A 27,674-nucleotide genomic window follows, 5' to 3' on the forward strand; every position below is an offset into this window, starting at 1 on the left:
TTGAACTTTCAATACATCAATTTTATAACCTAAGTGACCGGTACTGCCTCATCCTGGGTAAATGCCAAAGAAACACTGGGCTATTGCAGAAGCGGGTCATAAGAGTCACAGATGGGCGCAAGCCTAACCATGATGTACAGTAGCATACAGGGAGCTGGACCTGTTATACCTGGGAAGACTAATCTTGTTTTGTTGTCAATGATCTTATCTGAAAAAAGAAGCCATTAAGCCTTTAGCTGTAATTTGTTAGCATAAGCACCTGATATGTAAAGTACTGATTTTGTTTTGTGCTATCACAAACATTTATGAATTGACAACATTAAGTGACAAGTGATTGGGCTGTTCCATACGTGTGCAGGCTAATCAAGAGGCTAATTGACCACCAGGTCAATGAAGGTGTTGGGCGCTGGAAGACTGGTATTGTGCAGAAATGTTCAGGTTTGTTGTAGCTGCTGTGATCAGGGTTTGGACTATGCAGCTGGGCTGTGAAAGGAACCATGGCAGCATGTGAAAATTCAGACTTGACAACCCATTATACATTTTTGTAACCTTTATTTAACTAGGCAAGTCCACTTAGAACAAATTCTTATAATGACGGCCTACCCCGGCCAAACCCTCCTCTAACCCGGATGACGCTGGGCCAATTGTGTGCCGCCCTATGGGACTCCCGATCACGGCCGGTTGTGATACAGCCTGGTATTGAACCAGGGTCTGTAGTGATGCCTCTAGCACTGCGATGCTGTGCCTTGGGAGCCCACAAATAATCTGTACTAGTTTTGGACCTGACAGGATGAGCTCACCTTCCCCTCTACTGGTGTGGTGGCGGAGTTGAAAACTTTCTCTACGTTAACGTAGCCCTGCAGGGCGAAATCGTACAACGAGTCTCCTGTGTTCTGTGGGAAGGAAAAATAGGCTTAAACACAACATTGAGAACTGAACATCACAAGATTACCCTACAACACTATGTCTTGGCATGGAACAATATTCATTTTCTCCCACACGTGCAAGTACAAATAAAAACATACGACATATGATATATTGACGCGCTCACTCACCTTGGTGATTGATGCGGCCACTTGGGGGTAGTACATAGAGTATCCCGCAGCCATCAGCCCTGTAGGGTAGATGAGCTTCTTCACCCTTGAGCCTAGGAGACACAAGAGAGAGGACCACAGACTATTTTTATTCAAGGAGATGGATTAGAAGCAAGAAAGGGAAAACCGGATAGGGCAACAGGAAGCAGTAGTTGGTCTGATATTTGATATGGTCTGGAGGCAACAGCTCTACCGCTAGACCAGACTCTAGCTCAGAGACTCACTGATACAGAGTGTTTGCTTAAACACAGAGACAAAGTGGATAAACCCAAACACACAATGGAGATCAAAAACAGGGTAGTCATCATCCAAACTCAAAACGAATACCTCTTGCAAGAAAGAGTCCAATGATACCAGGAAATCCAATGACCGCAACCCGGGGGTAGAATTCAGCAGGAGGGTTTTGTAGGAATGTGAAGGTCTCTGAAAGTACAGAAAATAACTCTGGTACCAAACTGAAACTGATATTCTAATTGTACAAATGGGTGTACATTGCAGTGTATGAATATAATAATAAATGCCATTTTGCAGATGCTTCTATCCAAAGTGACTATTAAACAGTCAGGTGTGCATACATTTACGTCTGAGTGGCCCCAGTGGGAATTGAACCCACGCGTTGCAAGCACCATGCTTTAACAACTGAGCCACACAGGACCACAGTAATGAGTAATGTGTGCACTTTATGTGTATCACGGGGCGTGTGTTTTCTTACCACTTCCTAATTGGATGGCACTTTCAACCTTGGGCTTCACTTTTGCAATGACACCCTGAATCCCACAGGAGAGGACAGTACAGTGAACATGTAACATACATCCGCTAATATCACCCAATGTCTGCACCTTGAGAGGCATTCAAGAATGGATAAATGCTTATTTTTAATTGTTAAAGAATAAGTTCACATTTAATAATATGATAACATGATAATACGATATTTCATAGTAAATATGCTCTTGCCGAATAGTCTTCAATTTAAGTTTGCTGAGCACCCAGTGCACCTGTGATGCTTTACGTTGTTTGTACTGTGATGGTTATACTGGTAGTATAACTAGTGGTAGGACTGCCATGCCCCCAGAAACCTCATCCAGTTCTGTGGGCCTAAAGCACTGGCCATTCTGTTATCCAGTAGAGTGCTCGAGTTAAACATCAAACAACAGCACTTTGTGTACCCTTGACCCATTGTAAAGACATTCTGCACTGTACAAGAACAACTACCAATAATGTTCCAGCCAAGGCACTGTACTGACAAACATGTGCTGTATGTTAATGAGCTGCTTATGTCTGGACTGAAAGAGCCAATGGGGAAGAGGTCAGGAGGACAACTAAGAAACAGTGATCAGTGACAAACACAGATACGCGTAACCCTGCTCAGACGTTGCATGCATCAACCAATGGTTGAGTGTGTCATCGACTCACAGATTGCTAAAAGATATGATGTGGTTAGCTGATACAAAAAAAGACCTATCCAGGCATTGTAAGGTCTGGCATGCGTCAGCAGTACCTGGGAATTTTTACATTCTTTACAGAGTACTTTACCAGTCTCTTAGAATTAACTAATCAGCTTAATCTTTATCCCCCTCAGTGAGTTTATGATGATTCTCTCTCTCTCTCTGTGTGTGTGTGTGTGTGTGTGTGTGTGTGTGTGTGTGTGTGTGTGTGTGTGTGTGTGTGTGTGTGTGTGTGTGTGTGTGTGTGTGTGTGTGTGTGTGTGTGTGTACACAAGTGTATGTGTTCGTGGCTATGGGGAGTACCTGAACCTTTTCCACTGCCGAATGGCTTGTTTGCTAAACGGGCAGCAGATCGTTGGTGTGATCACAGGGGCAGAAGCAGAGCAGCACAATCACGACTAACACTTCACAGCACAGACAAAATCATTCCAACACGTGCGATGATTATCGATTGCAGCATAAATTCACAGTAAAGGTCTACTGATCCATGTGAAATGCGCAGTACAGATTTACTGCCCCCGTGATAGGCAACTTTTCAGGGAAGTTAGGAATAAATATACACAGGCAGTTAGGAAATCTAAGGCTAGCTTTTTTAAGCAGAAATTTGCATCATGTAGCACCAACTCAAAAAAGTTCTGGGACACTGTAAAGTCCATGGAGAATAAGAGCACCTCCTCCCAGCTGCCCACTGCACTGAGGCTAGGAAACACTGTCACCACCGATAAATCCACTATAATTGAGAATTTCAATAAGCATTTTTCTACAGCTGGCCATACTTTCCACCTGGCCACCCTCCACAGCAACTCGCCCAAGCCTCTCCCACTTCTCCTTCACCCAAATCCAGATAGCTGATGTTCTGAAAGAGCAGCAAAATCTGGACCCTTACAAATCAGCCGGGCTAGACAATCTGGACTCTCTCTTTCTAAAATGACCTGCCAAAATTGTTGCAACCCCTATTCCTAGCCTGTTCAACCTCTCTTTCGTATCGTCTGAGATTCCCATAGATTGGAAAGCTGCCGCGGTCATCCCCCTCTTCAAAGGGGGAGACACTCTAGACCCAAACTGCTACAGACCTATATCTATTCTACCCTGCCTTTCTAAGGTCTTCGAAAGCCAAGTTAACAAACAGATTACCGACCATTTAAAATCACACCATACCTTCTCTGCTATGCAATCTGGTTTCAGAGCTGGTCATGGGTGCACCTCAGCCACGCTCAAGGTACTAAACGACATCATAACCGTCATCGATAAGAGACAATACTGTGCAGCCGTATTCATTGACTTGGCTAAGGCTTTCGACTCTGTCAATCACAACATTCTTATTGGCAGACTCAACAGCTTTGGTTTCTCAAATGACTGCCTCGACTGGTTTACCAACTACTTCTCAGATAGAGTTCAGTGTGTCAAATCGGAGGGCCTGTTGTCCGGACCTCTGGCAGTCTCTATGGGGGTGCCACAGGGTTCAATTCTCGGGGCGACTCTCTTCTCTGTATACATCAATGATGTCGCTCTTGCTGCTGGTGATTCTTTGATCCACCTCTACGCAAACGACACCATTCTGTATACCTCTGGCCCTTCTTTGGACACTGTGTTAACCTCCAGACGAGCTTCAATGCCATACAACTCTCCTTCCGTGGCCTCCAACTGCTCTTAAATGCAAGTAAAACTAAATGCATACTCTTCAACCGATCGCTGCCCGCACCTGCCCGCCCGTCCAGCATCACTACTCTGGACGGTTCTGACTGAGAATATGTGGACAACTACAAATACCTAGGTGTCTGGTTAGACTGTAAACTCTCCTTCCAGACTCACATTAAACATCTCCAATCCAAAATTAAATGTAGAATCAGCTTCCTATTTCGCAACAAAGCATCCTTCACTCAGGCTGCCAAATATACCCTCGTAAAACTGACCATCCTACCGATCCTTGACTTCGGCGATGTCATTTACAAAATAGCCTCCAACACTCTTCTCAACAAATTGGATGCAGTCTATCACAGTGCCATCCGTTTTGTCACTAAAGCCCCATATACTACCCACCACTGCGACCTGTATGCTCTCGTTGGCTGTCCCTCGCTTCATACTCGACGCCAAACCCACTGGCTCCAGGTCATCTACAAGTCTCTGCTAGGTAAAGCCCCGCCTTATCTCAGCTCACTGGTCACCATAGCAGCACCCACCCGTAGCACTCGCTCCAGCAGGTATATCTCACTGGTCACCCCCAAAGCCAATTCTTCCTTTGTCCGCCTTTCCTTCCAGTTCTCTGCTGCCAATGACTGGAACGAACTGCAAAAATCACTAAAGCTGGAGACTCTTACCTCCCTCACTAGCTTTAAGCACCAGCTGTCAGAGCAGCTCACAGATCACTACACCTGTACATAGCCCATCTGTAAATAGCCCATCCAATCTACCTCATCCCCATACTGTTATTTATTTATTTATTTATCTTGCCCCTTTGCACCCCATGTCACATCCTGACCAGAATAAGGGGTTATTATGTTATTGTAGATTGGTCAGGACGCACTAGCCTTGAGGTGCGTGTTTCTAGTCTGGTGTCTCCAACGCCAGCACCACGCACCAGGCCTCCAGTGCGTCAGCCCAGTCCAGTACGTCCTGTTCCCGCTCCTCGCACTAGCCTTGGGGTGCGTGTCCCCAGTCTGGTACCTCCCGTACCAGCCCCACGCACCAGGCCTCCAGTACGTCAGCCCAGTCCAGTACGTCCTGCTCCTGCTCCTTGCACTAGCCCTGTGGTGCGTGTAAATAGTCTGGCGTCTCCAAAGCTAGCCCCACGCATCAGGCTTTCAGTGCGCAGTCCCCGTCCAGAGCTTCCGATGACAGTACCCCGTCCAGAGCTTCCGACGACAGTACCCCGTCCAGGGCTTGCGGCGACAGGACCCCGTCCAGAGCTTCCGGCGACAGTTCCCCGTCCAGAGCTTCCGGCGACGTCTACAGTCCGGAACCGAGAGAGACGGCCTACAGTCCGGAACCGAGAGACGGCCTACAGTCCGGAACCGAGAGAGACAGCCTACAGTCCGGAACCGAGAAAGTCGCCCTACAGTCCGAAACCGGCGCAGCCAGAGTCGCCCTCTAGTCCGGAGCTCCCAGTGTCGCCCGCCAGTCCGAGGTCTCCAGCGACGCGCATCAGCCCGAGGTCTCCAGCGACGTGCCTCAGCCCGAGGTCTTCAGCGATGCGCCTTAGTCCAGAGACTTCGGGAGGGGTAATATATAATAACCAGTTAGCGGGGGTGGACAGGTTAGGTTGTGGAGTAAGGCCGGAGCCTGAGCCACCTCCATAGTAGGAGGTTGGGGAGGGGGGGTGTAGCACAAGAACCGTCGGTGACGGTGGCCACCCTCCCTTCCCTCCCTTTAGTTTGGGATTATTTTTGTTTGGGGGTTTATTTTTGTGTTTTTGTTTAAGGGGGGGGGGGGGGGGGGGGGTACTGTCACGTCCTGACCAGTATAAGGGGTTATTTTGTTATTGTAGTTTGGTCAGGACGTGTCAGGACGTGTTTGTTTAGAGTGTTTCGGGGTTTGTTGGGCTATGTTCTTTGTTAGTCTATTTCTATGTTAGTTCTAGTATGTCTATTTCTATGTGATGTTTATTGGGTGGACCTTCAATTGGAAGCAGCTGCTCCTCGTTGCTTCTAATTGAAGGTCCTATTTAAGAGTGGTGTTTTTCTATGGGATTTGTGGGTAGCTGTTCTTTGTATAGCTGTGTGCCTTACAGGACTGTTTATTCGTCGTTGTTTTTGTATACGTGTGTTTTGTTTTTCTTTCTACCTAATAAAAAGAAGATGAGTATACACACTCCCGCTGCGTTTTGGTCCAATCCATACGACGCCCGTGACACCCCAGTATCTCGACTTGCACATTTATCTTCTGCACATTCTACCATTCCAGTGTTTAATTGTAATTACTTCGCTATTTATTGCCTTACCTCCCTTATCCAACTCATTTGCACATGCTGTATATAGATTTTTCTACTGTATTATTGATTGTATGTTTGTTTATTCCATGTGTAACTCTGTGTTGTTGTATGTGCCGAACTGCTTTGCTTTCTTGGCCAGGTCGCAGTTGCAAATGAGAACTTGTTCTCAACTAGCCTACCTGGTTAAATAAAGGTGAAATAAAAATAAACTGACCGTGGTGAAACACAATGTACAGTATTTCTCTTTCTTAAACTTTTTCAGTTCGAGACCCAAATTAGAAATGTACTGTGCTCCCATGACCCTAAATCTTCCTCCAACAACCCAAATTAAGAACAAATAGTGTGTTATTATAGATGTATAACTCACAACCCACATTTCATATGCCCAGGCCCCAAATTGGGTCCCGACCCATAATTTAAGAAACCCTGCTGTAGACACATAGGAATACCAGTAAATATTAACTGGTCTCTGGGAAAATAACTACTATGGATACTCAATACGCAAAGATAAATTGAGATGAATGACGTTAGTGAGACCTACTGTAGTTAATATTTACCGGTCACAACTAATCACAGTAAATCTTTGGAGGTCACAGAAAAAAGGGTGCATTGTAAAATATGTAAAAGCAGCTGGGATGATAATGTAAAGCATGGCAAAAACATTTCACATTTCAGTGCCCATGTGAAGTTATTTTGGGTCCATGCAGTGAGGCTGGGCTATCAGACATTATGAATCTTCCCTAGAATGACATATCTAAACAAACACCCAACAACTGTCTTTATTTTCTGAGAGGAAAGACTGTTCCTAACAAAGGAAATAATGACAGTCACCCAGTATTTCACTGGTGAGTAGGGTTATCAATGTACCTGACACCAAGTAACATATGGCTCTGCCAGTTTCCTTAGAGTGGTAACACCTGGCTCCAAGTGCCCTATATCTTGCTCCACATAGCGGAACTTCTGCTGCGGTGTAGTGTAGCGGGAGAGCTGTAACAAACAACATTTTACATGGGTCAGTTACCGCATACCCATGTTGGCTTGCCTCAGACAGGAAGTATGCTGACAGACTCCAGAAAGTGTGATTATGTGTACAATGCAGTACCTCATTTGTATTTAAGGTGACATTGGGCTTGTCCTCGGCGGCAGCAAACACAGTACCTGACATCAGGCTGAGAGTTACAGGCACAGCAGCCACCCCTGCTACTTGAGGAGACACAGAACAACTGGGACATCAACAGTTTGGTCTACACTCTCTCAGTCACACAGAGAAATGGTAGGTCTCAAGGCTGTTATTCACGTTTTGTAGTTGAGAGCATATCCACTCTACAGCATAGCCTGACGATAAGCAAACACACATGTCACATTTTGGAACAAAGAAACATTTACACAACACTCAATTTCACAAAGTTTTGATCTCTTTCTGAAACACATAATAACAAGAATATGTATTGGATGCTCTTCAGGTTTTCTTTTCTTTTTTGACTGAGTCAATTATTTACATGAATTTAGTTTGACACACTGTTCTGAGGATTATAGACTTGGCTCGTGCTTGTGTGCAAAGGTCAAACACATGAACACACAGACACACATTTTAGATCATGTGAATATTGCTTTCATTAATATTAAGTATGAAAACTAACGGGGGGAAAACAATTGAATAGTGAATAAATACTTTCCAAATATTTGGCTAAAATATTACATTTTGCAGCTGAGACCTACTATTGGAGGGCTCAATGCAGCCATCCCAATGTTGAACGTTTCACAGGTCCAACAGTCCATTCAGACCTGCAAACACCCTAGGAGTAGAAGCTAGAAGTTGTAATAAAATTGAGAATTGAGGCCCTTAAGATTTACAAAAAAACTGTGTTGCCATCTAGTGTCAAATAAGTGTATTGTTAATCCCATTAAGTGGGGACTTGATAGCTACACATCTACCGGTTTATCGAGTGTCTGTCTAGTTCATGAACTTCTAGCAGTCACATCATAGCCTAAAGCATTTCCACACTGTAGCAACAAGATGGCAAAATGGTAAACTCACTGGTTAAATAACATGTGTGAAAAACTAACTAAGCGAGTTTACTCACTTTTTACATTAGCTGGCTATGGATTACTGTTGACATATTGGCTTCCTTACAGAGCCAGAAGGAGTTAACGTAGTTCAGTTGGTTATTCATGTGCGCGACATACTGCATTTTTAAATGTATTTTTTTATTATAGGTTTTATACTACATTATGCATTTCTTGCAATGCAATGCCCTTGACAGTCTGGTGTCTGGCTCGCTGTCCTTAAAAGCCTCTGGTGCGTCACCGGGAGTTCGAGTCCCCTAAATAATTTTTTATGAAACAGATCGCTATTCAATTCAAAGAATAAAATTAAAAAACACGACAATAAATCTATGTGGACTGAAGACGACATACATTAATGCAAGTTATTTAGTTGTTACGTAGTAAATAAAGTTTATATTCTCACCTTGTACATGATCCTTTTTGCAGTGCCAAGCTTCAAATGCTGCTTCTCTGGCTGCATTCCAATCTGTACTTGTTACCTTCCCTCAGTTCTGGTTCATCTACTATAGGCCGGTGCTCTCATAATAAAACCAATGAAACACCTGATAATTACTTGATATTAACTTGTTATTTAACAAATAGCTGAATGCAAATGTCGACAATCAGTTTACTGTAAAGTTTTTGTGGTCTTTTTCCAGTGCTCATTAGCTCAGGAAAGGTGGATTTGACATTGGCTAGTGAAGTCAGTATTCTAATCGTCCTTTAGCAACTCTTTTCAAACTAGTCAGTAGCCTAACAACATTTCAGGAGTGGATAATGAAATATGGGTAAGGGGCCATATATTCATTATACAAGACGAGGCGCACATGATCAAGTCTGCCTTTGTTATTAAATGTCTCACTTAGATACACTACATGACCAAAAGTATGTGGGAACCTGCTTGTCGAACATCTCGTTCCAAAATCATGGGAATTAATATGGAGTTGGTCCCCCCTTTGCTGCCAAATCAGCCTCCAATCTTCTGGGAACGCTTTCCACTAGATGTTGGAATATTGCTGCGGGGACTTGCATCCATTCAGCCACGAAAGCATTAGTGAGGTCGGGCACTGATGTTGGGTATTTAGGCCATGCTCGCAGTCGGCGTTCCAATTCATCCCAAAGGTGTTCGATGGGGTAGAGGTCAGGGCTCTGTGCAGGCCAGTACAGGAAAGGGCCTTCCCCGAACTGTTGCCACAAAGTTGGAAGCACAGAATCGTCTAGAATGTCATTGTATGCTGTTGCCTTAAGATTTACCTTCACTGAAACTAAGGGGCCTAGCCCGAACCATGAAAAACAGCCCGAGACCATTATTCCTCCTTCACCAAACTTTACATTTGGCACTATGCATTCGAGCAGGTAGTGCCAATAGTGTCCAAAGCTGTCACCAAGGCAAAGGGTGGCTACTTTAAAGAATCTCAAATCTCAAATATATTTAGATTTGTTTAACACTTTTTTGATTACAGCATGATTCCATATATGTTATTTCATTGCTTTGATGTATTAACTATTCTTCTACAATGTAGAAAATAGTAAAAATAAAGAAAAACCCTTGAATGAGTAGGTGTGTGTCCAAACTTGTGACTGGTACTGTAAGTATTCAGACCCTTCACTATGAGACTCGAAATTGAGCTCAGGAACATCCTGTTTCCATTGATCATCCTTGAAATGTTTCTACAACTTGATTGGAGTCCACCTGTGGTAAATTCAATTGATTGGACATGATTTGTAAAGGCACACACCTGTCTATATAAGGTCCCACAGTAGACAGTGCATGTCAGAGAAAAAAAAACCAAGCCATGAGGTCGAAGGAATTATCCATAGAGCTCCGAGACAGGATTGTGTCGAGGCACAGATCTGGGGAAGGGTACCAACAAATGTCTGCAGCATTGAAAGTCCCCAAGAACACAGTGGCCTCCATCATTCTTAAATGGGAGAAGTTTGGAACCACCAAGAGTCTGCCTAGAGCTGGCTGCCCGGCCAAACTGAGCAATCGGGGGAGAAGGGCCTTGGTCAGGGAGGTGACTAAGAAACCAATGGTCACTCTTACAGAGCTCTAGAGTTCCTCTGTGGAGATGGGAGAACCTTCCAGAAGGACAACCATCTCTGCAGCACTCCACCAATAAGGCCTTTATGATAGAGTGGCCAGATGGAAGCCACTCCTCAGTAAAAGGCATATGACAACCCGCTTGGAGTTTGCCAAAAGGCACCTCTCAGACCATGAGAAACAAGATTCTCTGGTCTGATGAAACCAAGATTGAACTCTTTGGCCTGAATGTCAAGCATCACGTCGGGAGGAAGCCTTGCACCATCCCTACAGTAAAGCCTGGTGGTGGCAGCATCATGCTGTGGGGATGTTTTTCAGCGGCAGGGACTTGGAGACTAGTCAGGATCGAGGCTAAGATGAACGGAGCAAAGTACAAAGAGATCCTTGATAAAAACCTGCTCCAGAGCGCTCAGGACCTCAGACCTCAGAAGGTTTACCTTCCAACAGGACAATGACCCTAAGCACACAACCAAGACAACGCAGGAGTGGCTTCAGGACATGTCTCTGAATGTCCATGAGTGGCCCAGCCAGAGCCCGGACTTGAACCTAATCAAATATCTCTGGAGAGACCTGAAAATAGCTGTGCAGCAACGCTCCCCATCCAACCTGACAGAGCTTGAGAGGATCTGCAGAAAGAATGGAAGAAACTCCCCAAATACAGGTGTGCCAAGCTTGTAGTGTCATACCCAAGAACACTCGATGCTGTAAAACGCTGCCAAAGGTGCTTCAACAAAGTACTGAGTAAAGGGTCTGAACTTATGTAAATGTAATGTTTTATTTTTATTTTATTTATAAATTAGCAAACATTTCTATGAACAAGTTTTTGCTTTGTCATCATGGGGTATTGTGTGTAGAGTGACGAGGGTAAAAATAATTTGATCAATTTTAGAATAAGGCTGTAACGTAACAAAATGAGGAAAAAGTCAAGGGGTTTGAATACTTTCCGAAGGCACAGTAGGTTCAAGTTGTGTGTCATGCACGGGTACATTGAAATGTTTAACTTGAAAGCCCTTATGATTGCCAACAATACAGTATTCAAAATCAAAATAGTATATAAGTAAAAAACACGAGAGCTAAGAAATAAGAGGAAGGAAAAGAAAAACTGGAGAATGTCAGCTACAGTCTCTTCAGAAAGTATTCACAGCCCTTGATATTTTCAATTTTCTTTTGTTTTAGAGTGGAATTCAAATAGATTTAATTGTCATTTTTGGTCAACGATCTACACAAAATATTCTGTAATGTCATTCTAACATTTATTATAAAAACAAATCTTGATTAGATAAGTATTCACCCCCTGAGTCAATGTTTGAAACACCTTCGGCAGCGATTACAGCTGTGAGTCTGAGTCTCTAATAGCTTTGCACACATGAATTGTACAATATTTGCCCGATTATTCTTTTTAAAATTCTTCAAGCTCTGTCAAGTTAGTTATTGATCTTTGCTAGACAGCCATTTTCAAGTCTTGCCATACATTTCTAAGCTGATTTAAGTCAAAACTGTAACTAGGCCAGTCAGGAACATTCAATGTCGTCTTGGTAAGCAACTCCATCATAGATTTGGCCTTGTGTTTTAGGTTATTGTCCTGCTGAAAGATGAATTCATCTCCCATTGTCTGTTGGAAAGCAGACTGAACCAGGTTTACCTCTAGGATTTTGCTTGTGCTTAGCTCTATTCCGTTTCCTTTTATCCACCAAAAAACCCTAGTCCTTGCTGATGACAAGCATACCCATAACATGATGTAGCTACCACAATGCTTGAAAATATGAAGAGTGGTACTCAGTGAAGTGTTGAATTTTCCCCAAAAACAACACTTTGTATTCAGGACAAAAAGTACATTTCTTTGCCACATTTTTTGCAGTATTACTGCAATTAAGTGCCTTGTCACAAACAGGATGCATGTTTTGGAATATTTCTATTCTGTACAGGCTAACTTTTTTCACTCTGTCATTTAGGTTAGTATTGTGGAGTAAATACAATGTTGTTGATCCATCATCAGTTCTCTCATATCACAACCATTAAACTCGGTAACTGTTTTAAAATCACCATCGACCTCATGGTGAAATCCCTGAGCAGTTTGCTTCCTCTCCGGCAACTGAGTTAGGAAGCACTGTTTTTTTTGTTTTTTTACACATCTACCGATCGGTGCCCTTCTTTGTGAAGCATATAATTAAAAACCTCCCTGGTTTTTGTGGTTGAATCTGTGCTTGAAATTCACTACTCGATTGAGGGACCTTACAGATAATTGTATGTGTTGGGTATAGAGATGGGGTAGTCATTCAAAAATCACATTAACCACTTTTATTGAACACAGAATGAGTCTTGAACACAGAATGAGCAACTTATTGTGATTTTGTTAAGCACATATTTACTCTTGAACTTATTTAAGCTAACCATAACAAAAGGGTTGAATACTTATTGACTCAAGACGTTTCAGCTTTTCTATTTTTACTAATTTGTACAAAATTCTAAAAACAAAATTCCACTTTGATATGTGGTATTGTGTGTAGATCAGTGACACAAAATCTCAATTTAATACATTTTAAATTCAGGCTGTAAAACAACATTTGGAAAAAGTAAAGGGATGTGAATACCTTCTGAAGGCACTGTATATACTGTATAGTGAACAAAAATATAAACTCAACATGTAAAGTGTTGGTCCCATGTTTCATGAGCTGAAATATAAGATCCCAGAAATGTTCCATAAGCACAATTTCTCTCAAATTTGGACCACAAATTTGTTTACAACCCTGTTAGTGAGAATTTATCCTTTGCCAAGATAATCTGTTCACCTGACAGGTGTGGCATATAAAGAAGCTGATTGAACAGCATGGTCATTACACAGGTTCACCTTGTGCTGGGGACTATAAAAAGCCACTCTAAAATGTGCAGTTTTTCACACAACTCAATACCACAGATGTCTCAAGTTTTGACGGAGCATGCAATGGGCTTCCTGACTGCAGGAATGTCCACCAGAGCTGTTGCCAGATAATTTAATGTTCATTTCTCTACCATATGCCGCCTCCATTTTAGAGAATTTGGCAGTACGTCCAACCGGCCTCACAACCGCAGACCATGTGTAACCACGCCAGCCCAGGACCTCCAAATCCAGCTTCTTCAACTGCGGGATCATCTGAGGGGGTGCTGAGGAGTATTTATGTCTGTAATAAAGCCCTTTTGTGGGGAAAAACATTCAGATTGGCTGGGCCTGGCTCCCCAGTCATGTGAAATCCATAGATTAGCGTTTAATGAATATATTTCAATTGACTGATTTACTTATATGACCTGTAACTCAGTAAAATCTTGGAAATTGTTTCATGTTGTATTTATATTTTTGTTCAGTATAGTATATACAGGGTCAGTGCCAGTACCAAATGTACAATGTCCGGGGATACTGGAGTAGTTGAGGTACATGTGGACAGGGATTAGGTGACTGGTAGCAGGATAAATAATAATAATAATAATAATAAGCAATATGGCAGCATAAGTGGAGTGTGGGTGTTATTGTGAGTGTGTGAGAGACTGGTAGCATGAATATATAAATATTTATGGTAATATACTAATGGCAAAATAATGTATATCATGTAAACAGGAGTAATAGTGACCAGTAGCAGGATAAATAGATAGATACTAATGGTAATGCCAATCAATAATCAATGAACAGCAGCAGAATGGTAGTAATAAATCTAATCAATAATCATTTAGCAGCAGCGTAGGTGTGAGGGGTGTGTGCATGTGGGTGTAAGTGTGTGGCGTCAGTAATGTGTGTGTGTAACATTATTTGAGTAACTGTGGTTTATGACTCGTGACAGACTGCAATATAGTCTTCACTTGATCATAGGTCTCCTGCTGCACCACTCTCTTTCGTGGTTTCTACAACACCCCATCCCTCACAACCTGCCACTAACTCCATACCCCTCCCCTCAACTCGCCCCTCTGCCTGTGCATGCACCACAGCTGCCCGCAAGACACATCTGTATATCCTTGGGGGTACACTGAAGTTGAGTCTACATGCAACATGTTCATGCACACCATAAATTCTACTTGCTTGGTTATTTTTACATGAATCAATACACTGTGCATTAGAAAACAGGACATAGAAGAAGACACTTTCAAGTACAGGTAGCCATTCTTGATTCCTGATCAGTTTCTTTCTACAGGATGAAAATAATGAAGTAACCGCGGGGAAAAAAACAACCATTAGAGAATGGAACCTGCCCAAAATTAGACAAGAGAAAAAGACATGGAAGGAAGTATTGTGAAGCACCCCAGATAGTTGTGCCATTGGGACTGAAGGAAGACTCCAGTGAGGATTCCCTCAGATTTTGAGTGGGAAGAGGAAGCAGTGAAACTCTGCTCGTGGACAATGTGATGCCCACCTGAACTACTGTAGAACTTCAACTGGAAAAGACTAAAGGATACAGAATTAAAATGACTATGGGTAGCATTACTCTGCTCCACTCATATGGGTGGGTTAGTTTTTTGTTCTTTCTTTGCACACAAATCGTATAAAGTATTTTTGTGTAATACAGTGTGTGACTGTGAGTGGTCTACTGCCTTTAGCTGAGGCCTGTGCTTTCGTATTACAGGTGGTAGAGCAGTAGCCTCTGCACTGTAAAATCGATGCTGTTCTCTCTCCCGCTCCACTAGTGGGATTATTATGGTGTCACGGGTGCTGTAGAAGTACGTGTCCCTTGCTAACAGGTGGGGCATTGTGCACGGAGACAATTCTTTGGGAATAGGCTACTGTTTGTGTAAGTGTTTTACTGCTTCTACCCGAGACCTGGGCTTTTACCGTACATGTGGTAGAGCGTGTCCCTCAGCACAGGAAGAAATCGAGCCCCCTGTCAGCTGGTCTCTCTCTTGCTACATTCTAAATATGTTCTTATCTCAAAAGGCATCAAATTGAAGGCAAGAGAGAAGATGAAGGGATATCAACTGTAATAATAAATAGTGTCAAATGACCAAGAAGCAGAAGTGGTCAAACACTGGCAAATATGTAGCCGTGAAGTTAACCTGTAGTGTAAGCTGGTAGTAACAAACCAAGGGTTTTATACAGGGCTAAATATAGATGTAAAATAACAGTATCTTGCTAATTAATGGCGGCAGCAGATAAAGTTCTCGCAGTTTGATCTTGATTTTTAGAGATATTCAATGAACCAATACATGAACAAACTAAACCAGTCTTTCAAATGGTATGCAAAGCAAACAGACGCGGTGTTGAGTCCCTGATCGTGGCCTGCCTGCAATTACCAGTTAGGTTTCCAGACTTCTTCCGCATTTTCCTACGACTTTCGGGCTGTGACGTGAATGCTGACGGCGGCCTTGGTGCTGGCGGAGCTGGGGGCTGTAGCGATTCTGAGTATCAGTGGAGCTTCGAAAGTCTCGGCCCCTCCCTCCCTGCGCCTCAGCGGCCCGCCCAGCTAGCGCAAACTCCCGATTGAATCCTGCCCGAGTCTGGGGAAACCGGACGGCCTGGAAATCGAGCGACGGAGAGAGGCCAACCCGTACTACAAAATCTGGTAAGCAGGTTATCTTGCGCTTTTTTATGTGCACGGAGCATATGAAATGCCTTGCATATGTGATTGCGTTTACATTATTCTATTTTTCTATCTGACAAGCGGAGAAGCGCACGAGGAGTTGGGCCTTTCTTGCTTATTTGGGCCCAGGCCTTAAGCAGGCCACAATTACGGCCTAGAAAATCCGGGAGGGGATTTTTCTAAACATCGGTAACATTAGTCTGCTAATCGGATACCCCCACAAATTACAATAGTAGCCACCATGTTCAAATATGATATTGTGCATGCATTATTTTTGCAATAGTGGGCCAAATGTTTGTCCAGTGATCTCCAACACAAAATGGCGTACTTCTGTTTTTGAAAACACTGAAGGAAATGGGCGTTAGCTAGCCAGGGTAGCCGCCATAGTTACCTAGCAATAAACCTTTCAGGTGGCTCGCGAAATGGCTAGCAAAATGCATTGATATTGACTATCGGATGGATGTGTGGGCTCTTGTCATGAAGCTCATATTTCCATGTATGTTAGCTATCTCAAAGCTGCCTCCTCACATTTGTTTTAAACAACATTAACCACATTTAGCTAGGCGAGCTACTGTTTGATATTAGGTATGACGTAACCATTTTACTGCGACCGCCAGATCATTTGGTGACATATCCTTATTTTGTTTGTTTGCAGACCTTTTGTCTTAAATGTGGTTTTCTTGCGTAAATATAGATTATACCAGTCGTTTTTGTACTGAGTTCGTTCCTATTTTCACGTTAGGCCAGTTAAAGGTTTTGAGTCTGATCAGCTCATTATGCAGCTGCACCGCTTGTCTCGCGCTCCCACCACTGCTGTCAGATTTGACCATGGGGGTGGGTGAATTGGACGAGAAATTAAACGGCCCGTTGCCCGAACCCTTTTTGTCTCGATGCATTTCGGCGAGTAACCACATGGATTCTTTCACATTGCAAGACTTTGAGTTTTAAGATAGTATTGTTTTTGCATGGCTGAAAACGTCGCTCGTTATGTCAAAGCACATTACAACAAAAGTATGATATTTTAATTTCTATCATAGATGTAATAAACCTAATAGCTGCCTATACCCTTCCTCATTTTGATTTAGGCAGTAGGCCAAGTAACATAGCTAGCTAGTTTAGATTGCCCCCAAATGAAGTGCAGACCAATATAATTGATGTCTAGACAGATTTGGACATGGCAACATTTCACAGGATGTGAAATACATATGCTTAATGATATATGTTACATTGTAACATGATTGCTTCTTAGAGAGAAAAATATGTTTGAGATTTAGGATTTGAATATGGTAGACTATGGGACATAAACTGGCAGGGGGGACCTCCCTCAGGATTTTTGGGGCCATCTAAAGCTCATTTCCTGTATTTCTACCAGGGCTGTCCCTGACAAAAAAGAATATTGGTCAACCAAGAGTAGCCTTTTCTTTCGACCAATCAATTTAGTCAAAATGTTTAAACGTGTATTTTGCCGTTATATAGACACACCCTCCCTATATGTAGGCTACTAACCTTGTCTGATGCTTTAAGCACTCTGTTTTATTAAATAATTAAGACACATATGACTCAATGGAGCCAGAGATCAAGATAGCCTAACCGGAAGAAGAAAAACTGTTCCTGACCCCCTTCCTCCCACTGCTGCTGGCCTTCGCAGATTCTGCCGTTACGCTCCTGAAGTTGCCAGTAATAGGCTACACCAGTGGTCGGCAACTTTTTCCATTTGGAGTGCCAATTTATTAAACATTTCTACCAATCTGCGTGCCAATTATGATTTTCATATGCTCATTTTTATGGAACAGTTTCATTTAATTTATAAGTCTTTGTATCTAAAAATCATTGTTTGTGGTTAATCGACATTCTATCTAAATTAAAATTCTATAAATATAAAAGTAACTTTTATTGCCATTGTCAACTATGTAAAAATAGCCTACATAAAGCCAACACATAAAAACATTGCAGCCTGCAGGTAGAAAATATACTGATAAAAATAAATATCCAATAAATCACATTGGCTAGGAATGGCCTGTCTGCAAAGAACTTGAAACATTGTATAAATTGGGTCACCCAGAATCTCCTGCTAGCAAACTTGAAACATTGTATGAAATATTCTGGGCCCTCTAGTTGCTCCAGACAGACACAGCTGTAGGCTATTTGTGCAAGGGATAAGAAGTAATCAAATATTTGATTATGTTTCCACTGGATCAGAACGTTCCATTTTTCCCTTTCATGCCGAGTGGTTATCGAAAGGGAGAGAGCTGGAAATATTGTTCAAATACTTTGAGGAACTATTGTCATTATCAATTGATTCTAAAAACAGACTTTGTTTACTTGCTGTTTGAGGGGAGAAATGGCTTTGAGAAGCTCCACAGCTCATTAGTGGTGGTGAGTTAAGACAATCAGAAATACTCAGACATCCCCAAATGGCAACATTTATAGGCCTACATTTGTGAGGAGGCCAGGTAGACTAGTCCTACTTCTATATGTGTAAACGGGTGCGCATCCTTACTCAACTTTGACTGACAGGAACGTTTCAAACAAAAGATGATAAATAAATTGACAGAACTCGTAAATGGAATTAAATAAACAAAAACGTGTTTCTCAAGTGTAGCATAAGTTGTGAGTTCTGCAAAACAGATGTCTACTCCGATAATGAGAACGGTAAATGACTAATAATAATATATTGAATGCATTAACAGAAATTAGCATAACCAAACAAACATTGCAGATTAGAAATGATGGGAATTAACGGTAAATGTAGGCTACTACTGGTGATTATATGTAATGGGGAATTGATACACAGAAAACAATGCACACAATGAAATTATGAAACATTGAATACCCACAAATTGGCGGGAGAGAGCAGCGCATTCTGAAGAGAGATGTGTCTTTTGCATCTGAGCCACAATCCTCATATTCTTGGACTGGCATCCCTGTGGCCTCCAATTGATTAGTCCACTGAGACTGGCTCAAATCAGACAGGTGTTTTGTGTGCTATGAAAAAAAGTATCTATTTGCAACTGCTCAACTAAAAAAAATCTAATGTTTTCAATACAGACCCCTTTTGTCATACAGTATTCCACATAAGGCGCCCATACCTTATGAAAGTTGCACAGTATACTCTTAATCTTATAATGAATCAAATCTAGTGATGCATATCTTGACATTTCTGCCATCCATTGTGACATTGTGGGAAGATAACCAACCTTCCAATTAATAGCAATGCATTTCTTAGCCGCTATAAATGAACATTACTGGACATTCAAACATATCAGTATCCATTCATCATCATCAATAGTGTCTCCCAGGTCTTCCTCACATTTTTGCTTGAAGTGTTTGTGTCATCGGGAAAAGCCACTCAACCCTTGATGCTGTTTGGAAATCAACTTTAGAGATTTGTCAGACTGCCTTAACCTTTCTGGGAAGGGGGTTCCGCTAGCAGAACACCTGGCCTACAGCCAGTGAAATTGCAGGGCGCCAAATTCAAACAGAAATCTCATAATTAAAATTCCTCAAACATACAAGTATTATACACAATTTTAAAGATAAACCTCTCATTAATCCAACCACAGTGTCCGATTTCAAGAAGGCTTTACGGTGAAAGCACACCATGTGATTATGTTAGGTCAGCGCCTAGCCACAAAAAACCATACAGCCATTTTCCAAAGAAGGAGAGGTCACAAAAGTCAGAAATAGCGTTAAAATTAATCACTAACCTTTGATGATCGTCATCTGGTGGCACTCCCAGGACTCTGTGTTAGACAATAAATGTTTGTTTTGTTCGATAAAGTGAATCTTTATGTCCAAAAACCTCATTTGAAATTGGCGTGTTATGTTCAGAAATGCATTGTCTCAAACAAACATCCGGTGAAAATGCAGAGCCACATCAAATTACAGAAATACTCATCATAAACATTGATATAAGATACAAGTGTTATACATACGATTAAAGATACACTTCTTGTTAATCCAGCCGCCGTGTCCGATTTCAAAAAGGCTTTATGGTGAAAGCACACCACGCGATTATGTTAGGTCAGCGCCTAGCCACAAAAACCATACAGCCATTTTCCAACCAAGGAGAGGTGTCACAAAAGTCAGAAATAGCATTAAAATTAATCACTTACCTTTGATCTTCATCTGATGGCACTCCCAGGTCTCCATGTTAGACAATAAATGTTCGTTTTGTTCGATAAAGTTCATCTTTATGTCGAAATACCTCCTTTTTGTTTGCGCGTTTAGTCCAGTAATCCAAATGCACAAAGCGCAGGCACAAAGTCTAGACGAAAAGTCAAAAAAGTTCCATTTGAGTTCGTAGAAACATGTCAAACGATGTTTCTAATCAATCCTTAGGGTGTTTTTATCATAAATATTCAGCAATGTTTCAACCAGACAATACTGTTTTCATTAGAAAGGAAAGGGAACCGAGCTCACGGCCACACGCGTGACAAAACTAAAGGCTTTCACCTGGACCATCTGCTTAGAGTGCTCTTATTCGCTTCCCTTTCACAATAGAAGCCTGAAACAACTTCTAAAGACTGTTGACATCTAGTGGAAGCCTTAGGAAGTGCAATCTGACCCCACAGACACTGTATACTGGAGAGGCAATCACTTGAAAAACTACAAACCTCAGAATTCCCACTTCCTGGTTGGATTTTTCTCAGGTTTTCGCCTGCCATATGAGTTCTGTTATACTCACAGACATTATTTTAACAGTTTTGGAAATGTTAGAGTGTTTTCTATCCAAATCGACTAATTATATGCATATTCTAGCTTCTGGGCCTGAGTAACAGGCAGTTTATTCTGGGTACGCTTTTCATCCAAACTTCCCAATGCTGCCCCCTATTCCTAAAGAGTTAAAATAGTTTCAATCTATAAAGCTTTTGGCTTGTCCAGTGTTTTCTACACAGAGATAATAAAGTGTTGTATCTGCAAAAGTTCACCTCAGTGCTGTCAGACTGGTCTTCCCTGGTTGCCTGACCCTGCTGAGTCCCCTTGAAAAATAATGACCTTGGTGTACATTTATACATTATATAATCGGAGAACAGCATCCGTGGTTCAATAATTGAAATGACCGTTATTCCCAGATCCCAGACTGTAGCCTACCCATCAACGCAAAATGGAACTTTGTATCCATTCACTGATTTTTATACACTGCAATATCACCTGAGCTCTGTAAACTGGTCTTCCCTGGCTGTCTGATCCTGCTGGGACACCTGTCACCATCTGATCTGCTAAGACATGATGAGCATAGTGTTGTGCACCATGACAGTGTAGCCTGTAGAGCTGTTTATACCGTGTCAGAGTGAAAAGTAGGGAATTAGCTAGAGAAACTGACAGATCGTTTGATTCAGGTCTAGTGTGATTGAGGCAAAAATAATAGCTAAAGTTAGTGAGCTGGCTAGCTAACGTTAGCCAACTTTTGACTAGCTCTAATTCTACATCAACTAGCATAAACTAGGCAAGTTAATTTGCTTCTGTTGAAATGGGACAAAAAGGCTACAAAACATTTCCATACACAGAACAGCTGTTAGATGCTGCTATCTGACAGATTGCTAGAGGCTAGAACTGTGGCAGCTACTAGCTAGCTAGTTAATTCTCTTCAGACAGAACTTCTTGAGAGGGATAAAACATGTCATCTTACATGTCAGTTACACTACTAGCTCAGCACTGGGAATAAATACTTTTTTTCTGTTAAGTCAAACGACAGTTACCTTGCCAGCTGCATCAATCAAATAAAAAGTAGCCAGTTTCTGCTCTGCTTGCTTTTACAACCTGGGGAAAATGCACAGCAGATGCAGACAGCAGCATAGTCCTATAATAATAGCTTTGCCTTCATACAGCCTGTCCGCACACTCTGTGGTTTCCGTGCGGTCCTAAATCCTGCCTGCTGAAACCGGCAAACAACCTACCCAACCGCTCTGAGGCTTCCGCATGGTTCTTAAGCACACCTATGACGCTTTTAGTATCACACAGCAATGATAAAATGGGAACAAAAATGTAATTTCAGAATATGTTGGGGTCATGTCTCCCCCTGTCCCCAGTGAAAGTTGCACCCCTGTGGTAGACTCATTTTGGTTGGCCATTAGGCCTATGTGACTGATTTGACTGGTCAATTCTTGCCTCCAGTGCTTCAGTGACCAATGAGGTGTAAGGACAATGGATGAGGACGAGACCAGGCTGGCACTACATTCCCAAGAGCCTAAAATCATTCTCCATGGATCAGGTAATAGCAACATTTTGTTTGCGCATTCAAGTAATTCCCTGTACTGTTCGTTGTTCTGCACAAAAATCTAACATTTCTTCCAAGTTTTTGTTGTTGTTGTTATTGTCTGTGTAAGAGTGCATGAATGTGTCTTCTGCAGCATGTTTATGTAGGCCTATGCTGAATATATCCAACTGTTCCTGTGTTGATGTGTTCCAGATGAGGGTGGGGCTGCAGGGGAGGAGTTTGTGGTGGAGCTGCAGGAGACTGTGCTGGTGTCGGAGGGGGAGGGGGAGGGAATGGCGGTGCATGGATTTGCTTCAGACGAGCTGGTGATCCAAGATGCTGTTGAGGACGTGGTGTCTGAGTATGTGCACTGCGATGAGGACGAGGATGTTGCTGTCGAGACGTGTGTGATGTCACTGGAGGGGGAGGACGAAGGTGTTGCCATGGGGGACATCCCTGAGGATGTGATGGTCGCAGACGGGCATACCCAGGATGAACTGGACCCAGAGCAAGACACAGACGGCTGTGGGGACTACCTGATGATCTCCTGTGAGTACCAGGCTGCTTCTCTCCTCTCCAGTTCTACATCAATACCACTGTCACCTGGCCTCTTTATAAAGAAAACATTACAGTTAAACTAATGACCAGTTGTGAATGGATCTCTCACTCTGTCTGTCTCTTTTTGTCTTCCTTCAGTGGATGAGGCAGGCAAGATGGTGTCAGACGATGGCACAGAGGTGACTGTGGAGGGAGCCGAGGAGGACCAGGAGGTGGAGAAGGATGAGGACGGCCAGGAGGTGATCAAGGTGTACATCTTCAAGGCAGACTCTGGGGAGGATGACCTGGGTAAGGAGACATTTGAATAATGTTTAGTACCTCAGGAAAGAGGGATTCTATAACCTATAATAGTTGATCACCAAGGAGTATTATATCAGTGTGTGGTTGTCTGTGTAGGAGAAACAGTGGACATCAGTGATGGAGACACAGAGGATGTGGCACTGACGGACTCTACAGGCCGAACGCTCCGAGAGAAGATGGTGTACATGTCTCAGGGGGACCATGGTAAGTGATCGTGTGTGTGTGTGTGTGTGTGTGTGTGTGTGTGTGTGTGTGTGTGTGTGTGTGTTTACGGTTGTGTTGTAACTAGTATGTTACCCTGCAGGTTCATCAAAGATATCAGATGAGGTTTATATGGAGGTGGTGGTGGGGGGTGAGGAACCAGTGACCCACGAGCGGTCGTACGATGGCACGGCTCTCAGCAAGGACTTCATGCCTGTGGCCTGGGCAGCCACGTATGGTCAGTAACACACTTTATATACAAACATACAGTTTAACAAGGCGGATAATGTCTTCTTGCTCACCTGCCCTCTAGTGATAAGTATCTCTGCTCTAGCAGGGGTGAGAGAAGGTGTGCATTTCCATCGAACGTTTGCTGTGTTATTCCAGGTTCTGAGGACAGTGAGAGCTGTGAGAACAGAAACGGTGCTGCCAGTGCTCTGCTGCACATTGACGAATCAGACGGAGTGGACAAGCTCAACAGGCAACGAAACAAGAACAAGAGAACAAGGGCTGAGCCTCGCCAGGTCCAGACAGGTACACAGCTGTCAGATGGGACAAAATAACTATCTGGTACTGATTCTATGGCTTGGGTTTTCACGTTTAATTTCTGAATACAGACCGTCTGTTGTTTTTACACCGTCAAGTGATATCTGTGAGTCATGTATCTGTCCTAATTTTCTTCTCTCTCGCTGTTTCCCATCCTAGCCATCATCATTGGTCCGTATGGCCAGCCTCTGACAGTATATCCCTGCATGCTCTGTGGCAAGAAGTTCAAGTCGCGAGGCTTCCTGAAGCGCCACACCAAAAACCACCACCAGGATGTCCTGACCAGGAAAAAGTATCAGTGCACGGACTGTGACTTCACCACCAACAAGAAGGCCAGCCTTCATAACCACATGGAGGTGCACACGCTGAGCAACAAGGCTCTGTTTGAGTGTGAGGTGTGTGGCAAGGAGTTCCACCAGCAGGCGGCACTGTTCTCCCATCGACTGCAGCACCACCACCGTGAGCCCAAGAGCCCTGTGCCTTCACAGGCCAACAAGATGCACAAGTGCAAATTCTGTGACTATGAGACGGCTGAACAAGGACTGCTCAATCGCCACTTGCTGGCCGTCCATAGTAAGAGCTTTCCCCACATTTGTGTGGAATGTGGCAAGGGTTTCCGGCACCCCTCCGAACTGAAGAAACACATGCGCACACACACCGGCGAGAAGCCTTACTCTTGCCTCTACTGCGACTACAAGTCGGCTGATTCCTCCAACCTGAAGACGCATGTCAAGACCAAGCACAGCAAAGAGATGCCCTTCAAGTGTGAACGCTGCTTCCAGACCTTTGCTGAGGAGGAGGAGTTGCTGCAGCACGGGCTGACGCACGAGGAGGCCAAAACCCATCAGTGTGCCCACTGTGAACACAAGAGCTCCAACTCCAGTGACCTGAAGCGCCACATCATATCGGTGCACACCAAGGACTACCCCCACAAATGTGCAGTCTGCGATAAAGGTTTCCACCGGCCGTCTGAACTGAAGAAGCACTCGGCATCGCACCGTGCCAAGAAACTGCACCAGTGCCGGCACTGCAACTTTAAGATCGCGGACCCCTTTGTGCTCAGTCGCCATATCTTGTCGGTTCACACCAAGGAGCAACAGGCCTCTCCTGAAAAGAATGGAGCCAAAAGGACCTTATTGGGGCCTTCCCCTGCCTCTGCCTCTGCCAGTGCACCGGTGGCAAAGAAGCAGGTTTTGGTGCCTGGTGCTAGTTCTAGTGCTGCGGGCTTGGCAACAGGGCCCAGGGAGAGGAGGGTGTACCAGTGTCAGTACTGTGATTACAGCAGTGGGGATGCCTCAGGCTTCAAGCGCCATGTGATCTCCATCCATACAAAAGACTACCCCCACCGCTGTGAGATCTGCTCTAAAGGCTTCCGCAGGCCCTCAGAGAAGAACCAGCATATCGCACGCCACCACAAGGACTTGGTGCAGGCAGAGTGACCCTGGCACTGCCCATCCTTCATACCACCAGAACAACACTAATGCAACCACCACCACACCGTAATCAATTGAATGTGTGTGTGTGAGTGTGTGCGTGTGTGTCTGCTGCATTAACAGGGAACATCTATTATTTTTACCGCAATGACTCTCAAGCCAACTTTCCTGCAACTGAAAATGAATTTACATGTACATATACCGGTGTAAGGCCTATGGAATAAGGTGACAAAGCCCTGTACAGACTTGCACTTTATCTGCATGTCCCCCTGCTGGTGACAGTATTGCATGGCAGAATGTGCAAGAGTCGCAGGTCTCTCTGAGGTCTTTGTAGATTCATTGTTTTTACTCCACAGCCACAATCAGTTCTTTATTAAAGTGCTGATTTTTAAGCCTACTTTAACTTGGCACACGACTAAGAGAAAATATGATCTACAAGCTGTTTGTATTCACACAATAAAATGGACACTCACCTGCTGGGAGAAAAAGCAGATCCACTGAGCAGAGTGGTCGAGATTAACTCAATTCTAATAGCACTTGCCACCAATTTATTTTCAGAATTATGAATGCAGTAATCATGAACTCATTAATTATACCTGATGCTTTGAACGCTGAGACACGAAGAGTATGTGTGTTGTATGTAGTTGAGTGCTTGCTTGTGTGTATGCCTGTTGTGAGGGATGTCAGTTAATGTATCTATTGTGCTTCCTGGTAGTCTGACCCCACATCTCCCTGTTGTCTTATCTTTGGTATTCTGAGAACTGTCGTTGTTGTTCTGAGGAGAACTGTCTGTCTGGCCATGTACGTTTGTCTGGTGAAGGAGTTGACTGTATCATAGAAAATAGCCAAGGCATTTGTAAAAGCTGCGGCTTCAGAGAAGGTTTATTAGTTGATTCACTTCTTAACACAGTGAGATACTAGATGTGGCCAACCATGCAGTCGGGGTAGAGGGATCTAATATACAGGTAAGCATTATCAACTCCAACCCATAAACGCCTCTTTATACACATTATTTTACCCTTTAATAAGCTTGGATTATCAGACACCTGACTAAAGTGTGATGCAGCGCCAGCAAGGCCTTCGTAGTGAGGATGCACACTATCTGGTACCACTAATTCATGACCACAACATTACATGCTCCACGCCTCCTCAAAACTCATGAGAGAGCCATAGGTCCATCCCCTCTGACCTTCTCCAATGGGTTTTGAGAAGTAGAGGATGCGATTGAGATTCTCCCATCTACTTATGTCAGTGAGTGGTATTAGTTCCCTGAAGAGAGATGTAACTCGTAAAGACTGGTGGTATGTTTGTACTCTGGCTTCGACAGTTCCTTCCCCTGTGATAATTTTTAGTTTTTATATTTATTTCATCATCATGAAATTTGTTGTATAGTTCAGTGTAACTAACTAGAATTCTATGGGACGTAAATTATTGTTTTGTACACAAATCTGTAAAAAGTGTGTAGATGTAAACACTTAAATAAAAGGAGGAATCAGAACTGTGTTGTTATCGATGTACTTGACGTATTTGTTAAAAAAGCTATGAAAAAAATAATAAATGCAAAGTATTTTACCTGCATGTTTGTCTTTTTAATAATTGACCAAAACATACAGTGCCTTCAGAAAGTACTCATACCCCTTGACTTATTCCACATTTTGTTGTTACAGCCTGAATAAAACATTGAAAATTTTTTTATTTAATAAAAGTGAAAACATGTTTTTAGACATTTTTGAAAATGTCTTGGAAATTAAATACAGAAATATCTAATTGATGTAAGTATTCACACCCCTGAGTTAATACATGTTAGAATCACCTTTAGAAGCGATTACATCTGAGTCTTCAGGTAAGTTTCCAAGAGCTTTGCAAACCTGGATTGTACAATGTTTGCACATTATTATTTAAAAAGTTATTTGAGCTCTGTCAAGTTGGTTGTTGATCATTGCTAGACAGCCATTTTCAAGTATTGCCATAGATTTTCAAGCCAATTTTTTAAAGTCAAAACTGTAACTAGGCCCCTCAGGAACATTCAATGTCATCGTGATAAGCATCTCTAGTGTATATCTGGCCTTGTGTTTTAGGTTATTGACCTGCTGAAAGGGGAATTTGTATCCCAGTGTCTGTTGGAAAGCAGACTGAACCAGGTTTTCCACTAGGATTTTGTCTGTGCTTAGCTCTATTCCATGTTTTTTTAAATCCTTAACAACTCCCTAGTCCTTGCCAATGACAAGCATACCCATAACATGATGCAGCCACTACCATGCTTGGAAAATATGAAGAGTGTTGGATTTGCCCCAAACATAACATTTTGTATTCAGGACATAAAGTTAATTTCTTTGCCACATT

At 42.9% G+C, this 27,674-nt stretch overlaps 2 protein-coding genes across 3 annotated transcripts; one reads left to right on the forward strand and one right to left on the reverse strand.

Moving 5' to 3' along the window:
• LOC106563590 (MICOS complex subunit MIC26) lies at window positions 1-7,661 on the reverse strand. Its single transcript, XM_014129306.3, has 6 exons — window positions 7,570-7,661; window positions 7,335-7,454; window positions 1,807-1,861; window positions 1,422-1,517; window positions 1,056-1,147; window positions 1-893 (listed from the first exon to the last, which is right to left on the reverse strand). Exons 1-6 carry the CDS (start codon window positions 7,630-7,632, stop codon window positions 771-773), a joined length of 549 nt encoding a protein of 182 aa, XP_013984781.3. The 5' UTR covers window positions 7,633-7,661; the 3' UTR covers window positions 1-770.
• Window positions 7,555-26,903, forward strand: LOC106563591 (zinc finger Y-chromosomal protein 1). Of its 2 annotated transcripts, none has more exons than XM_045690085.2 (8): window positions 7,555-7,740; window positions 22,212-22,308; window positions 22,507-22,842; window positions 22,990-23,139; window positions 23,248-23,355; window positions 23,456-23,590; window positions 23,740-23,886; window positions 24,058-26,903. In XM_045690085.2, the coding sequence occupies exons 2-8, from the start codon at window positions 22,242-22,244 to the stop codon at window positions 25,335-25,337; spliced, it is 2,223 nt and encodes a 740-aa protein (XP_045546041.1). In that variant the 5' UTR covers window positions 7,555-7,740; window positions 22,212-22,241; the 3' UTR covers window positions 25,338-26,903. The 2 variants fall into 2 exon arrangements, with proteins under 2 accessions (XP_045546041.1, XP_013984782.1); XM_014129307.3 differs by lacking the exon at window positions 7,555-7,740 and adding an exon at window positions 15,517-16,076.
• The last annotated feature ends 771 nt before the right edge of the window (window positions 26,904-27,674 follow it).

This window comes from Salmo salar, chromosome 11, assembly GCF_965601325.2.
Source record: "Salmo salar chromosome 11, fSalSal1, whole genome shotgun sequence".
Classification (NCBI taxonomy): Eukaryota; Metazoa; Chordata; class Actinopteri; order Salmoniformes; family Salmonidae; genus Salmo; species Salmo salar.

Bases quoted from the DNA above. Each gene is read 5' to 3' on its own strand.
- LOC106563591 (XM_045690085.2), top strand. From the start codon at position 22,242: ATGGATGAGGACGAGACCAGGCTGGCACTACATTCCCAAGAGCCTAAA. The intron at 23,591-23,739 runs GTCAGTAACACA...GTGTTATTCCAG, and splicing joins GGCCTGGGCAGCCACGTATG to GTTCTGAGGACAGTGAGAGC. The intron at 23,887-24,057 runs GTACACAGCTGT...TTCCCATCCTAG, and splicing joins GCCTCGCCAGGTCCAGACAG to CCATCATCATTGGTCCGTAT.
- LOC106563590 (XM_014129306.3), bottom strand. From the start codon at position 7,632: ATGTCAGGTACTGTGTTTGCTGCCGCCGAGGACAAGCCCAATGTCACC. The intron at 1,862-7,334 runs GTACATTGATAA...TGTGGGATTCAG, and splicing joins CATATGTTACTTGGTGTCAG to GGTGTCATTGCAAAAGTGAA. The intron at 1,518-1,806 runs GTAAGAAAACAC...CTGTACTTTCAG, and splicing joins TGCCATCCAATTAGGAAGTG to AGACCTTCACATTCCTACAA.